At 37.6% G+C, this 14,026-nt stretch overlaps 1 protein-coding gene across 1 annotated transcript in view; it reads left to right on the top strand.

Annotated features, from left to right (window-relative positions):
* The window catches only part of LOC127863699 (polypeptide N-acetylgalactosaminyltransferase 13-like), a 56,948-nt gene that overhangs the window by 19,698 nt on the left and 23,224 nt on the right, over positions 1-14,026 (top strand). The window contains exons 2-6 of the mRNA XM_052403314.1: positions 311-538; positions 5,160-5,282; positions 10,948-11,113; positions 12,524-12,696; positions 13,873-13,977. Coding sequence (XP_052259274.1) covers positions 340-538; positions 5,160-5,282; positions 10,948-11,113; positions 12,524-12,696; positions 13,873-13,977 — 766 coding nt within the window. The 5' untranslated portion in view covers positions 311-339. The remainder of the gene's footprint in view (positions 1-310; positions 539-5,159; positions 5,283-10,947; positions 11,114-12,523; positions 12,697-13,872; positions 13,978-14,026) is intronic.

Here is a 14,026-nt window from a genome sequence, read left to right as displayed (position 1 = left end):
CGGGGTACATATAAGTAGACCACGAGCCAAAAATGACCAATCGCGCCATTTAATAACACATACATGCACATGAAAGCGTACAAACTATTGTCAAAGCACTTCTTGTTTAGTTTATAGTTTAACCCTATTTATTTTAACCCCAACTGCTTTGTATATACTGTTCAAAGGTGATTACCTCAGTATTAATCAATTTATGCTTTTTAGAAGAATTTCTCTCCTGATAGTTTTTGTATTTTCACTGTTGGCTGTAATTTTTTATTTTTGTAAGGTGCTGATGACTTGGATATAGCAAAATTCTTCTGTCTTGCAGGCTAATATTAACCACCATCTAGAATAACCATGGTGAGTCGATTGAAACTTCAGTACTGCAAGATAATCCTGGCCACGTCCCTTGTCTGGTTCCTGCTTGATGTTGTCCTGCTCATGTACTTCACAGACTGTGCCACGCACGCGTCCGTTGACTGTCAGAACACAAATAACAATGAGAAACCAGTTAAAAAGTCTGAGGAGTCGTTGTTGCAGAGGATTTTACCAAAAGGTATTCAATATTCCATGTTCTTCACTTAGAAATTTTAGTTGTTTATCTCCCCTGAATACTCTCTGGAGACCTACTGGCCCATGCAGTTGTTTGGGTTTTTGACGTTAGTCTTATAATTAATACATGGTTCACATTTATCTCTGACATCTCTGCAAAATAGAGAACTATTTGATTTCGTATTAACATATGAGTCGTGTGCGTAAAGTGTCGTCCCAGATTAGCCTGTCCAGTCCGCACAGGCTTATCAGGGACGACACTTTCCGCTTTTATGACATTTTTCGTTTAAATGAAGTCTCTTCTTAGCAAAAAACCAATTAAGGCAGAAAGTGTCGTCCCTGATAAGCCTTTGCGGACTGCACAGGCTAATCTGGGACGACTGTTTACGCACATGCATTATGCCCAGTTTTCTCAGAACACGACTCGTATGATTGTTCAAGCATATCTATAGATATAAAACGGAGCATGGTGACTTCTGAGTGTTACTTGAATGCTTGATAAAAGAAAATGAATCTGTATCTTTTAATACGAACAACTAATGATAAATCTTGTATATTGTTGTTTTCTTGCACCTTGAAACAATTTTTGAAATATTTCACAATGTAAAAAGTATGAGGTTATTCCCAATTTATATATGGACAACTGTCACATGTTTGAAAAAAGGGGAAAACTATTTGACCATTAGCTCTGGAAATATTTCCCTAGACACAGACACACGGACATGGACATTCAGTCATAGATATGCAAACACAGTGAGCTCCAAATACTCCTGCATTCATCCACAGCAATTGGCAATGGCATATTACATTAAAATATTATGATTTGTAACTACATGTCAAGGGCACTAGCTATTGAGTTTGGACTGAGATGGTTTGAAATTTTTGTTCGTCAATGTGATCATATGACATGAATTATTTTCTTGCCTTTTAACAAACGCAGTGTATTGGCACCTCTTCTACATTGATGTCCGGGACTGGTGTAAGTTGTTATCTTATCTCCAGGCTACACGTATGTAGGTTGGACCCAAGTCCCTGGCTGTTATTTATTTAACAATGATTGATTTTGGTCAGGGTTATTGACCGGTTGAATTGATCAGGTGATTGTTGTAGCTAGTACCATTCCTTACCGTGTTATAACGCGCATGATATGATACTAATGTATTATAATGTATGCACATTTGAATATGAACGCTTGATTTGTGATTTATACAACCACGGATGGATGATTGAAACTTTCAGTATTAAGTGGTTGATCAATCTAGGATTAATAATTGGTAAAATCTCGGATACAAAGAACAGATCACACATGCAAGGGGGAACCCTTTTTTCTTTACTTTTATGTGAGTCTCTTCAGTAGTATTGCTGTTGTAACCTTGTAAATGCTTTACTTTTGCAGAACAGGGCTTCAGTTATATGGTTAAGTTCTGTGTTTTATGTTTTAAGATTTCAACTTTGCATTTTGTGCTTTTTGCATTAAGGTTTTGGTTTGGTTTTAGGCAGAAAAGACTTAAATATATGTTATTTATCTTTGTTTATTTGTTTTCTCTTGCTTGCTTTGAAATGGCTACAGTGGGCTGTTTCGAGCTTGATTACTCAGGGAATTATCCAAGCTTTACTACTCATCCAAATGTTTGTGTCAGCATTATGCTCTCGTTAAGGCATATATTCAACATCTTTTTATCAATGTTTCTAAGGCAGGTATTCAACTGATTTTTGAGACGCTCTTAAGCTAAATTTATGGGCAGAACCAGTGCTTGGCATCTTTGGAAGGTAGAAAGAACACTTTACATTGGAGATTGGATCTGTGACCTTGAGGTAAAGCTTAACGGTAATGTTATCTTAACGATACTTTGAGCAACCGGGCCCAGGTGGATAGGCAGATATCATATCCACATCGTCCCGCCCTTCTTTTTGTATGCCCCTATTTTTACTTTCAAAGTCAGGTTAACATTTACACTAAACTACTCCATATCCCTGTTTCTCCTACAGATTTGTGATATTTTGTGTTAACCCTTTCAGTGCGGGAACCGAATTTTCGAAGGCCTTTGCAAACAGTTTGGATCCAGATGAGACGCCACAGATCGTGGCGTCTCATCAGGATCCAAAATTTTTGCTATTTCGATAATATTCTTTGAAAAAAAAATTGAAGAAAATGCTAATTTTAGAAATTAAGCAGACAACATTTTAGCAGACAACAAATTTTCCAGCATGCATTTTGTGTTAAGGTAGCTTTTGTGCTGATCTAGGATAGGAGAGCATTTGGAGCCAGTTGGGTCAAGTGTATAGGAGAGCATTTGGAGCCAGTTGGATGAAGTGTATAGGAGAGCATTTGGAGCCAGTTGGGTGAAGTGTATAGGAGAGCATTTGGAGCCAGTTGGGTGAAGTGTATAGGAGAGCATTTGGAGCCAGTTGGGTGAAGTGTATAGGAGAGCATTTGGAGCCAGTTGGGTCAAGTGTATAGGAGAGCATTCGGAGCCAGTTTGGTCAAGTGTATAGGAGAGCATTTGGAGCCAGTTGGGTCAAGTGTATAGGAGAGCATTTGGAGCCAGTTGGGTGAAGTGTATAGGAGAGCATTTGGAGCCGGTTGGGTGAAGTGTAAAGGAGAGCATTTGGAGCCAGTTGGGTGAAGTGTATAGGAGAGCATTTGGAGCCAGTTTGGTGAAGTGTAAAGGAGAGCATTTGGAGCCAGTTGGGTCAAGTGTATAGGAGAGCATTTAGAGCCAGTTGGGTCAAGTGTATAGGAGAGCATTTGGAGCCAGTTGGGTCAAGTGTTTAGGAGAGCATTTGGAGCCAGTTGGGTGAAGTTTGTATAAAAGAGCATTTGGAGCCAGTTGGGTGAAGTTTGTATAGGAGAGCATTTGGATCCAGTTGGGTGAAGTGTATAGGAGAGCATTTGGAGCCAGTTGGGTCAAGTGTATAGGAGAGCATTCGGAGCCAGTTGGGTCAAGTGTATAGGAGAGCATTTGGAGCCAGTTGGGTCAAGTTTATAGGAGAGCATTTGGAGCCAGTTGGGTGAAGTGTATAGGAGAGCATTTGGAGCCAGTTGGGTGAAGTGTAAAGGAGAGCATTTTGAGCCAGTTGGGTGAAGTGTATAGGAGAGCATTTGGAGCCAGTTTGGTGAAGTGTAAAGGAGAGCATTTGGAGCCAGTTGGGTCAAGTGTATAGGAGAGCATTTGGAGCCAGTTGGGTCAAGTGTATAGGAGAGCATTGGGAGCCAGTTGGGTGAAGTGTATAGGAGAGCATTTTGAGCCAGTTGGGTGAAGTGTAAAGGAGAACATTTGGAGCCAGTTGGGTGAAGTGTATAGGAGAGCATTTGGAGCCAGTTGGGTCAAGTGTATAGGAGAGCATTTGGAGCCAGTTGGGTCAAGTGTTTAGGAGAGCATTTGGAGCCAGTTGGGTCAAGTGTATAGGAGAGCATTTAGAGCCAGTTGGGTCAAGTGTATAGGAGAGCATTTGGAGCCAGTTGGGTCAAGTGTTTAGGAGAGCATTTGGAGCCAGTTGGGTGAAGTTTGTATAGAAGAGCATTTGGAGCCAGTTGGGTGAAGTTTGTATAGGAGAGCATTTGGATCCAGTTGGGTGAAGTGTATAGGAGAGCATTTGGAGCCAGTTGGGTGAAGTTTGTATAGGAGAGCATTCGGAGCTAGTTGGGTCAAATTTTCTTACTAAAAGTATTCAGAAAATTGCACTCAATAACTTGGGTTTGATTTGAGGTATTGCACTGAATTTGATGTGTTGCTAGCATATATCAGGTGACTGAAAGAAAAATTACATTTTGTATTCTATGAGCATCATACTGTGAAAACTGTGCTAAATGCGTGAGCGTAAAGTGTTGTCCCTGACACTTTCCGCTCTAATGAAATTTTTGGTAAAGTGAGGCTCTTCTTAACAAAATCCAGTTAAGACCCAAAGTCTTGTCCATGACTTGCCAATGTTGAATGCACAGGCTTATGTGGGACAAAACTTTATATACATCCATCAAGTCTGATTTTCCCAGTACACGACTTGTATATACAAGGAAGAATAGTCTGTCATGGGACAGCTCTTGTTGCACAAAACACTCACAAGAGACATTGATATACACCCCACATCTTCCACAATTCCAGTTAAGCATTGCATTACATTTCCATATCAAGGATATATCCCCCTGTGTAGACATGTTATAAAATCATGTATATTTCCATTGGTCACGCAAATATTTCTATAGCATCAATTTTGTTAAGAGCCATAACAACCGGTTTTCTTGTCACATATTAAAAATAAAATGTTTTTCAGCGTGTCAAGCATATCTGTTTATCTATAACAATGATAAATAGGTGATATTGTTTACTAAAGTATATTACATGTAAATGCCACAATACATGGTGCATAGTTTATAACCTATCATATGACAATTTTGTTAAGAATGTTACTGAAATTTATACAAATCAACTTTTGTGGAGTAAGCAACAAAGATTCAGAGACAAATTTTCAAGACTTAAGTATTTTGAAAATTTCAAGTACAGGGTCATTTAACTCCTGGATTTCAAAAACTAATGAACTCTTTGCACCTATCTTAACAAGGCCAGCTCGAGGAGTTGTGCTAATATCGATGACTCCATTATTTAGCACATTCTGTTGTTTATCAGAGCCTGTCGCCCCGGACGAACCAGCAGGCATTCCACCCACCCGCATCAAATACATAACACCGACAAAAATGCCCAAACCAAAAGAGCCCCCAAAGCCACATAAACTGCCTGATTTTATTCCAGGTACTATTTTTAGATATCCCAATTATGCTAGACTATGGGAAAGATCTAGGAGCAGTAAAGGCCAGGGATTTCCTTAGACTTAACAGTGTTCTTTTTTCCACCATTTTGGGAATGGGGCCCAAACCCTTTAAATTTGGGAAAAATCGAATTGTTTTATCTAACATGGGGAAAATTGGTGTTGTGTGTTTGTTTTGTTAACAAATGCTTAATAATTGGGAATAAATTTTTTTGGTAAATCTTCATGTGGGAACAAGGGCTGTCATTTGGAAAATATATACCTTTTAAGATTTGAAATGGGGCCAAATGTCGTCAAAAATGCGATAAAAAAAAACAACAACACTGTTTTTGTCCATCTGTTTTTCTGTCTGAAAGTCAAAGAAAATCCCTAAAGGAATATTGTGCTGCTGAAATGGGGAAGCAGGACATGTTGGATCTATTGTGCTGACATTTTGCAATAATTTGCTTAATCCAATGTATTATATTGTTTGTAATAATCAAGATTTTTTTAAGCATTTATTATCTTTTAATTAGCAATATCCACAAATATTAAAGACTTAAACTGGTAAAATAAAATCTTTTCATTTAACATAAAAACATTTACAAAAAATATATTGTATTTCAATAGACTTACATGTTTTGTTTTGACTTGTCCAAAGTAGGGATGGGGGTGACAGAAAAAAGGAGCATAAATCAGTGCTCTGTTACTATAGATCTTTCCTTTATAGACCCCTTCCAAAGCAGCTTGCCAGTAAAGAGACAAGGGTGTCTGCAAAACAATCCCCCCCCGGCCAATACTCCCTTGAGAACCTGCAACAATCCCTTGACAACAATCCCTCTGCAATAATATCCCTTGACAACAATCATCGGGCTTTCCAATTCTTCAAATTAGCATGGTGTTTTGTTTAATACTGTAAAATCATTATTATTTGTTGGACATTAATTTTTGTTGATTTCGCAAGTTGACCTGTCCACATATTTAAAACATATTGAAAATTACCTGGAAAATTTCTCTTTATTTTCAAAATCTTACATGTAAATCAACAATTGTTTTGGTCATTTGTGAAAAACACTAAATTTCACGCCGGAAAATAGACATGATTTTACAGTATTTAGTAACTAAACTGACTCTGCTTCTAATCTGTAATGTTTAATATTGGTTGAATACTACCTGAAGCAATATTACAGTGTTCTCCAGAAAAATTTCAGAAGCCAGTTATATTTTTAAAGAAGCCGGCGACTAAGCAATAAAACTGGTGTATTTGCGCATCATTTCAATTGATATTTTGGGAAAATAGCCAGTATCTACATGTAGATAGAATGAAATCCCCAGCTGCCGATGCTTCTGGAGAACACTGAATATTACCTGATTTTCCTCCCATTTATTTATCCTATGTAACGTTAGTTGCTAGTGATGCTGGAAATGTAAGTGAGTTAGCATATTTTTATTTGTTCTCATGTTGGCAATAATATAATTTTCAAAAATAAATTAAGTCACCTACATGTATACAAAAAAGAAAGCTTAGTAATTAGTTTTCAAACCAGAAAAATGACTAAGAAACTGTGAAATAATTGGTAGTTTATTGTAGACCTTTTTATTTGAGCTTAATTGCATCAAAAGTCCAAGGCTTATCAGGGCCCTCAATCTGTCAAAGCCATGGCCAAAATTTGGCCGCATTCCCCCCCTGAAAAGTATACTTTTCCCCTTTTTGGGGGAAAAATTCCCCCTAAAAAAAAAAAAAAAACATTTTTTTTTTATAGATAGATGTCTCATGATTATTATAACTCAATTCTATTTTAATTTAATCTTGTCAAACATACTAAATTATGAAATAAGCAATTAATATAGTGCAAACATGTACAAATGTAATATTTAAAGAGTAAGTTAAAAATCCCCCAAATAGGGAAACGCCTCAAAAATTTCCCCTGCTATGGGTAGCGACCCGCTTCCCCTAAAATGGATTGAGGGCCCTGCTTATTGAAACGCTCTCGAGTCTGTTTCGTGGGTAGAACCAGTACTTGGTCTCTCTAGTGGCGATCTGGTAGCTAGGCAGCACACCATTTCCAATACGCAATGTTGACAATATTATTGTTTTGTTTAATGATGATCTGCAGTTGAAAAAGATACATCAATAAATTGATATTGAAGTAACTAGATGTAGTACCAACACAGCAGTAAAAACAAGATGAGCAATTCAAATCCTGAATGTCCAAGAGCTAGCTTATCTTATTGCAATCGTATTGTACTACTAATGGATATCATCGAGTGATGTATCTGTTACAGTTTTGTTACAAGATCACAACAATTTTATCATATTTTTGTTGGATAAATCTTATAAAAGTTATTTTGGCTGAGCATGCACGGCCTATTTTTCCAAGCATCGGAGGAAAAAAATATCGTTCAAGGGTTATTGGAAAATTGTTGTATCTGCTCCACATTTGTATATAAGATACAAAACTTGTATATAAAGCTCTCCTACTCACCCCAGCGTCTGCGTGATCGTCTGTGTTAGCGTGCAAATGTTAAAGTTTTCGTTCTACTCCAATTATTTTCATTGTCCCTTGACATATTGCTTTCATATTTTGCATACTTGTTTACCAACATGACCCCAACCTATAAACAAGAGCAGACAACTCTTTCAAGCATTTTGTCATAATTATAGCCCCTTTTCCACTTAGAATATGCAGCAAATGTTAAAGTTTTCGTACTACCCCATTTATTTTCATCGTCCCTTGACATATTGCTTTCATATTTTGCATACTTGTTAACCAACATCACCCCAACCTATAAACAAGAGCAGACAACTCTATCAAGCATTTTATCATAATTATTGCCCCTTTTATACTTAGAATATGCATATTATTGATAAATCTATGTTAAAGTTTGCGTACTACCCCAAATATTTCCTATATCCTTTGACATATTGCTTTTATATTTTGCATTCTTGTTAACCAACATCACCCCAACCTATAAACAAGAGCAGACCATTGTATCAAGCATTTTTACATAATTATGGCTCCTTTTATACTTAGATAATTGAACATTTTGCTTAAATTGCCATAACTTCTTTATTTATGATCACATTTAATTATTACTTTGACAAAGCAACACGTACCTGAATACCACAATGGATTCCACCCAAACAATACCCCACGCCCCTACCCAGAATCCCTTCCCCCCCCAACTCCCCCCCAACCCCCCCCCCATTTTTTTTTTAAACATCATTTTATAAATTACCACACCCCACATTATACCCCCTCTCACCCCCACCTCCCCCTATCCCCCCTTTTTTTAAACATCATCTAATAAATTACCACATCCCACATTATACCCCCCTACCCCCCCCCCTTTTTTTTTTCCCTTTTTTTTTATTTTTTAAAGATCGTATAATAAATAACCCCACCCCACATTATATCCCCCTCTCATCCCCCTAACCCCCCTCCCCAAAATATTTTTTCCCCTTTTTTAAGTTTTGAAAGATCGTCTAATAAATGATTGAATATGAACAATTTCCCCATGATTGCCTACGTTATACTGTCAAGCACTCGAATAGTCAAGCGCGATGTCCTCGGACTGCTCTTGTTCATAGCCAGCTTGTCGTCTGCCGTCCGCGTCGTGTTAAAACCTTAACATTGGCTCTAAAATCAAAGTGCTTCCACTTACAACTTTGAAACTTCATATGTAGATGCACCTTGATGAGTTCTACACGCCACACTCATTTTGGGGTCGCTAGGTCAAAGGTCAAGGTCATTGTGACCAGGGTTTCAGCAGTAGTTTCATACTATTTCCTCATATTAAACACGTCTATCAACTGTTGGTCACATTGACAGACATTCTGACATCACATTGCCCTCAGGTTGTCCTCACAATATCTCACATTCTCCACACCCAGTGACTTGTGGATGTCTGTATAACACTAGAGCTGTCTGACTGGACAGTCCCTGACATATGGAAATGTAGATGTCATAGGTCTTATGGAGTGTGTAAAGCTTCTAAATATAGATGTCACTTGTCATATGGTCGCTGGACTGTGTCTGATATAGCTGTGAACATGCCTCATCTTCCTCTACATGCGTCGTAAAGGGACTTGTTCATAGAATTATGTATGTTTTTCATCGGAATTTTCAAGTATGATATTTAGTAATGTTATAAAGTAACTTGACAAAATATCGCTTCATGTGTCTAAGGGACTTGTTTGTGAATATGAATAATTATGTATACATGAACACAGTGTTTTTTAACCATATTTGTGATCAAACTTTGGCCCCCATTTTCAATCTCAAAGCATATAAATTAGTATATTTTTACCCAAATTATATTTTTACCCAAATGACGGCCTACAATTTTCAAATAAAAGTTTCCAACACCAGAAATATTTCTATAATAAATTCCTTCATTGAATACATTTCGCTATAAACCCTTTTGCAAACAGCACAAAACCAGGACAGCCTGTGAGTATCTTGCAGTCTGTTCAGGTTTTATTCTGTTTGCTGCTCATCAGTAACTAAGGGTTGGAAATGAAGCCTTTAAAACGTGAATTGAGTAAGAAAGGACCTGAATAAAATGTAAGTTTCAAAGGGACTACAAATGCGTCAAAATACGTATCTAAGTGGTAAAGGGTTTAACTGGGTAAGTTGATAACTGTCATGTGGTCGCTGGAGTGTTTCTGGTGAAGCAGTTAGGAGGCGTCAATTTTCTCTCTGTGTGTCTTACAGGGATTTGTTTATGAACTATATTTTGAAGTATGGTTTTTAATATTATAACTTGACGACATTTGGCTTCATGTGTTTAAGGGACTCATGTGTGAATATGCAGTGGATTTGCTTTGTCAATTACACGGGGGAAAATTTGGCCCAATTGTCATTCCCAATAAGTATATGTTTTTTTCTTAAATGATCACCCAGAATTCCCAACTGAAGATTTCCAAAAAAAATTAAACGCAATATTCATTTCAAACACTTGAGAGATAAATTGACTTTGAAAGTCACTAAAAGTGGTTAGAATTATAATACTGATGATAATATGATAATTATAGGACAGTTTGTTCTACGCAAGTAACTGTTCTATTGTAGAAAATTATAATAGTGGAATAAGTTCTTCCGGGACGTATTTCAAAAGCGTCCCGAAATATCCACGGGCCCCATAAATTTCTCCACATATTACACCGGTAGATTTTGCCTAATTTTGTGTTGTTAACGTTGGCATGGGAACACTCTAAAGACCACATTTATTGCCCAATGTTCTTGAAACTTTGTAAGGACATTTGTCCAAATGATATCTAAGCCAAGTTTGAAATTGGGTCTCATGAGGTTAAAAAGTAGGCCAATTTTAAAGACTTCAATATATTGAACGCATTGTATGCCTGGTGACATGGGAAATCTTGGCTTAATGCATTTGTTCAAGGTGTCATCCCAGATAAGCCAGTGCAGTCTTCACAGGCTAATCAGGGGTGACACTTTCTCCACTGGAATTTTGCTCAGAGGAGACTTAATATTCCTATAAATGATAAATAGCATAACAGCAGAAAGTATTGTCCTTAATTACATGTAGCATGTGCATACTGCACAGGTTCATATGGGATGCCACTTTCTGCATGCATGTTCATGCATTAAGCCCTATTTTCCCACAACAAGGCTAATATTGTACTGTATGTGTATATTACTCCAGGTCTGATGGGCCGGCCAAGTATGCCTGGTGACATGGGAAAGCCTGTCAGTATCCCAGCAGACAGACTGGAGGAATCCAAGGACAAGTTCAAGATCCATCAGTTCAACCTTGTGGCTAGTGATATCATGTCCCTCAATAGAACCCTGCCAGATTACAGGATCCCTGGGTAGGTTGATCATAAATAATCCCAGTGTAGATCTCCATGATGAAAGTGAAGGAGGATCTCAGATGATCCCACTGTAGGTAGATCCTGCATGATCCTAGTGTAAGTATATTCCTCATGATCCCAGTGTAGATAGATCCCCAATAATTCCCACGTAGGTAGATCCCAAATGGTCCCAGTGCAGATATATTTCAAATGATATAATTGTAGGTAAATACCAAATGATCCTAGGTTCGGTAGATCCTGCATGACTTCAGTGTACAATGTAGGTAGATTCTTCATGAGCCCAGTGTAGATAAATCCCAATTGATCCCAATGTGGGTAAATACCAAATGATCCCAGTGTGGGTAGATCCTGCATGATGCCAGTGTAAGTAGCTTCTTCATGATCCCAGTGTAGATAAATCCCAATTGATCCCAGTGTAGATGGATTCCAAATGATCCAAATGTGGATAAATACCTAATGATCCCAGTGTTGGTAGATCCTGCATGATTGACCCAGAGATACCGATAAGGTGCGTATTTGCGTAAATACCCAATGTAAAATTGCCGATTACGCATAGAAAAATAAAACTCTGCATACCGAAACCCAATTGAAATTGCCGATTACACATATTGTATTTTCCTCTGCATAACAAGTAAATCTGTCCCGGAAATTTCCGCGTCGTCCAAACGCTTTCAGTATAACCTTCAGCACAATAATATATACGGAAGAAAGCGTCTATGTAACTATGTTTTATTGTTGTGAAAATGTTGAAACCACGAGGCCCTAAAAAGCAAAATATGGTATCCCAGGCACAAAAAAACTCAATTTTAAGTTATTTAAACGCGAGCAACACAAAATCAGAAGCGGAAAATATAGCGAAACTAATTTTTGACGATATTGTGTCGTAGGCAAGCACTGACAGTGCTTTCATTGTTAGAAAACTGTTGAACAAATCGTCAAACTTTTTTTTTTAAGCAAGACTGTATATTATGGATACACCTACATATTAACACAAGATCTCTGAAACTAATCAATTAAGAGTGGAACTTCAACCAGCTCATTCAGGTAAGCATTTGAGAATTTAAGACAAAGAAAATACCCAAATTTAATACAAAAATACCCAATTGTCAATTAAAGTAGTGGGTACTGACTTTTTTGAAAAATGAAAATACCCAATTGAACTCAAAAGTAGTGGGTATTTACCCAATTACTCAGAAAAGTTATCTGGAGCTCTGATTCCAGCGTATGTACATCACACATGATCCTGTTGTTGGTAAATCTTGAATGATGTAATAGTAGGTACATCCCAAATGATCTAATTTTAGATAGATCCCTCAAAATTATAAAAATGATAGTTCTAAATGGATTCTTGTTGGGGTACATCAATCCCCTAAAATTTTCTCATGAAAAACCCCTCCTTTATTGCAGGTGTCGAAATAAGAAGTACCCTCCAGTTTCCAAGCTGCCAGACACGAGTGTAGTGATCGTATTCCATAATGAGGCCTGGTCTACACTGCTACGTACCATCCACAGTGTGATCAACCGCTCTCCATCCGAGCTACTGAAGGAGATAATTCTGGTTGATGATGCCAGTGAACACGGTAAGTCAGGGGAGATAATTCTGGTTGATGATGCCAGTGAACACTGTATGTCAGGGGAGATAATTCAGCTCACGGTATTAAACAGCATATTTATCACGTCTTATTTTTGTCAAAGGCACAATTTTAATCAAGAAAATATTATTAAATACTTTATATGCCTTGTTTTGATTTGTTCACAAACTTACCCCATTCCTGCACAGAAGCAAAGTGAAAATGGCTACTTGCAGCCAGCATTAAACCAGAAAAGTCTATTAGGGTTTTATGGTGTTTGCTGCTCATCAGTGTTTAAGCGTTGGAAATGAAACCGTTGAAACTTAAATATAGTAAGAAAGGTTTTAAAATTAATTGGATTTTCAAAGGGACTTCAACATGTCAACATGTGTATCTAAGTTACATTTTCAGAGAGAAGTCGGACTTAATGCATGATCGTATATTGGTATCCCAGATAAGCCAGATCAGTCCCCACAGGCTTATAAGGGACAACACTTTTATAATGTTTTTTTGTTTAAATGTAGTCTTTTCTAAGCAAAAATCCAGTTTTGGCAAAATGTGTCATCCCTGATTAGTTTATGCGGACTTCACAGGCTAACAGGAACGACACTTTATGCACATGCATTTAGCCCAGTTTTCTCAGAGGAGGCTCATTTGTTCACAAAATCTAGTAAGAAAAGTCTTAAATTAAGTTAAATTGTTAAACCCTTTACCAGTAAGTAGCAAAGTGAAAATGGTTATGTCCAAACAGCCTAAAACCAGAACAGCTTGCGAGAAACTCGCAGTCTGTTCCGGTTTTCAGCTATTTACTGCTCATCAGTATCTAAGTGTTGAAAATAAAGCCTTTAAAACTTGAATCTAGTAAGAATGGTCTTAAATAAATATAACTTTGTAAGGGACTACAAATGCGTCAAAATAGGTATCTAAGTGTTAAGGGTTAAGGGACTACAAGTTTCTAATTGGTAAAGGGTTAAGGGATTCCAAGTATCTAAGTAGTAAAGGGTAAAGGGTCTACACATATCTAATTGGTAAAGGATAAAGGGACTACACATATCTAATTGGTAAAGGATTAAGGGACTACACATATCTAATTGGTAAAGGGTAAAGGGACTACACATATCTAATTGGTAAAGGATTAAGGGACTACAAAATGCGTATCTGAGTGGTAAAGTGCTACACTTTCAGAGGAGCTGGGAGAGAAGTTGGACGCCTACCTCGCTACGCTGCCGGTCCACTGTTACGTGCTGCGTACAGAGGAGCGCACATGGCTCATACGAGCACGACTCAAAGGTACACACAAAGGGCATGTTATAAGCTCACTTGAGCACAATCTGAGCAC

The sequence above is a fragment of the Dreissena polymorpha genome, chromosome 1, assembly GCF_020536995.1.
Source record: "Dreissena polymorpha isolate Duluth1 chromosome 1, UMN_Dpol_1.0, whole genome shotgun sequence".
NCBI lineage: Eukaryota > Metazoa > Mollusca > Bivalvia > Myida > Dreissenidae > Dreissena > Dreissena polymorpha.
The sequence above is the reverse complement of the archived record's forward strand: the minus strand, read 5'-3'. Positions and strand labels throughout refer to the sequence as shown.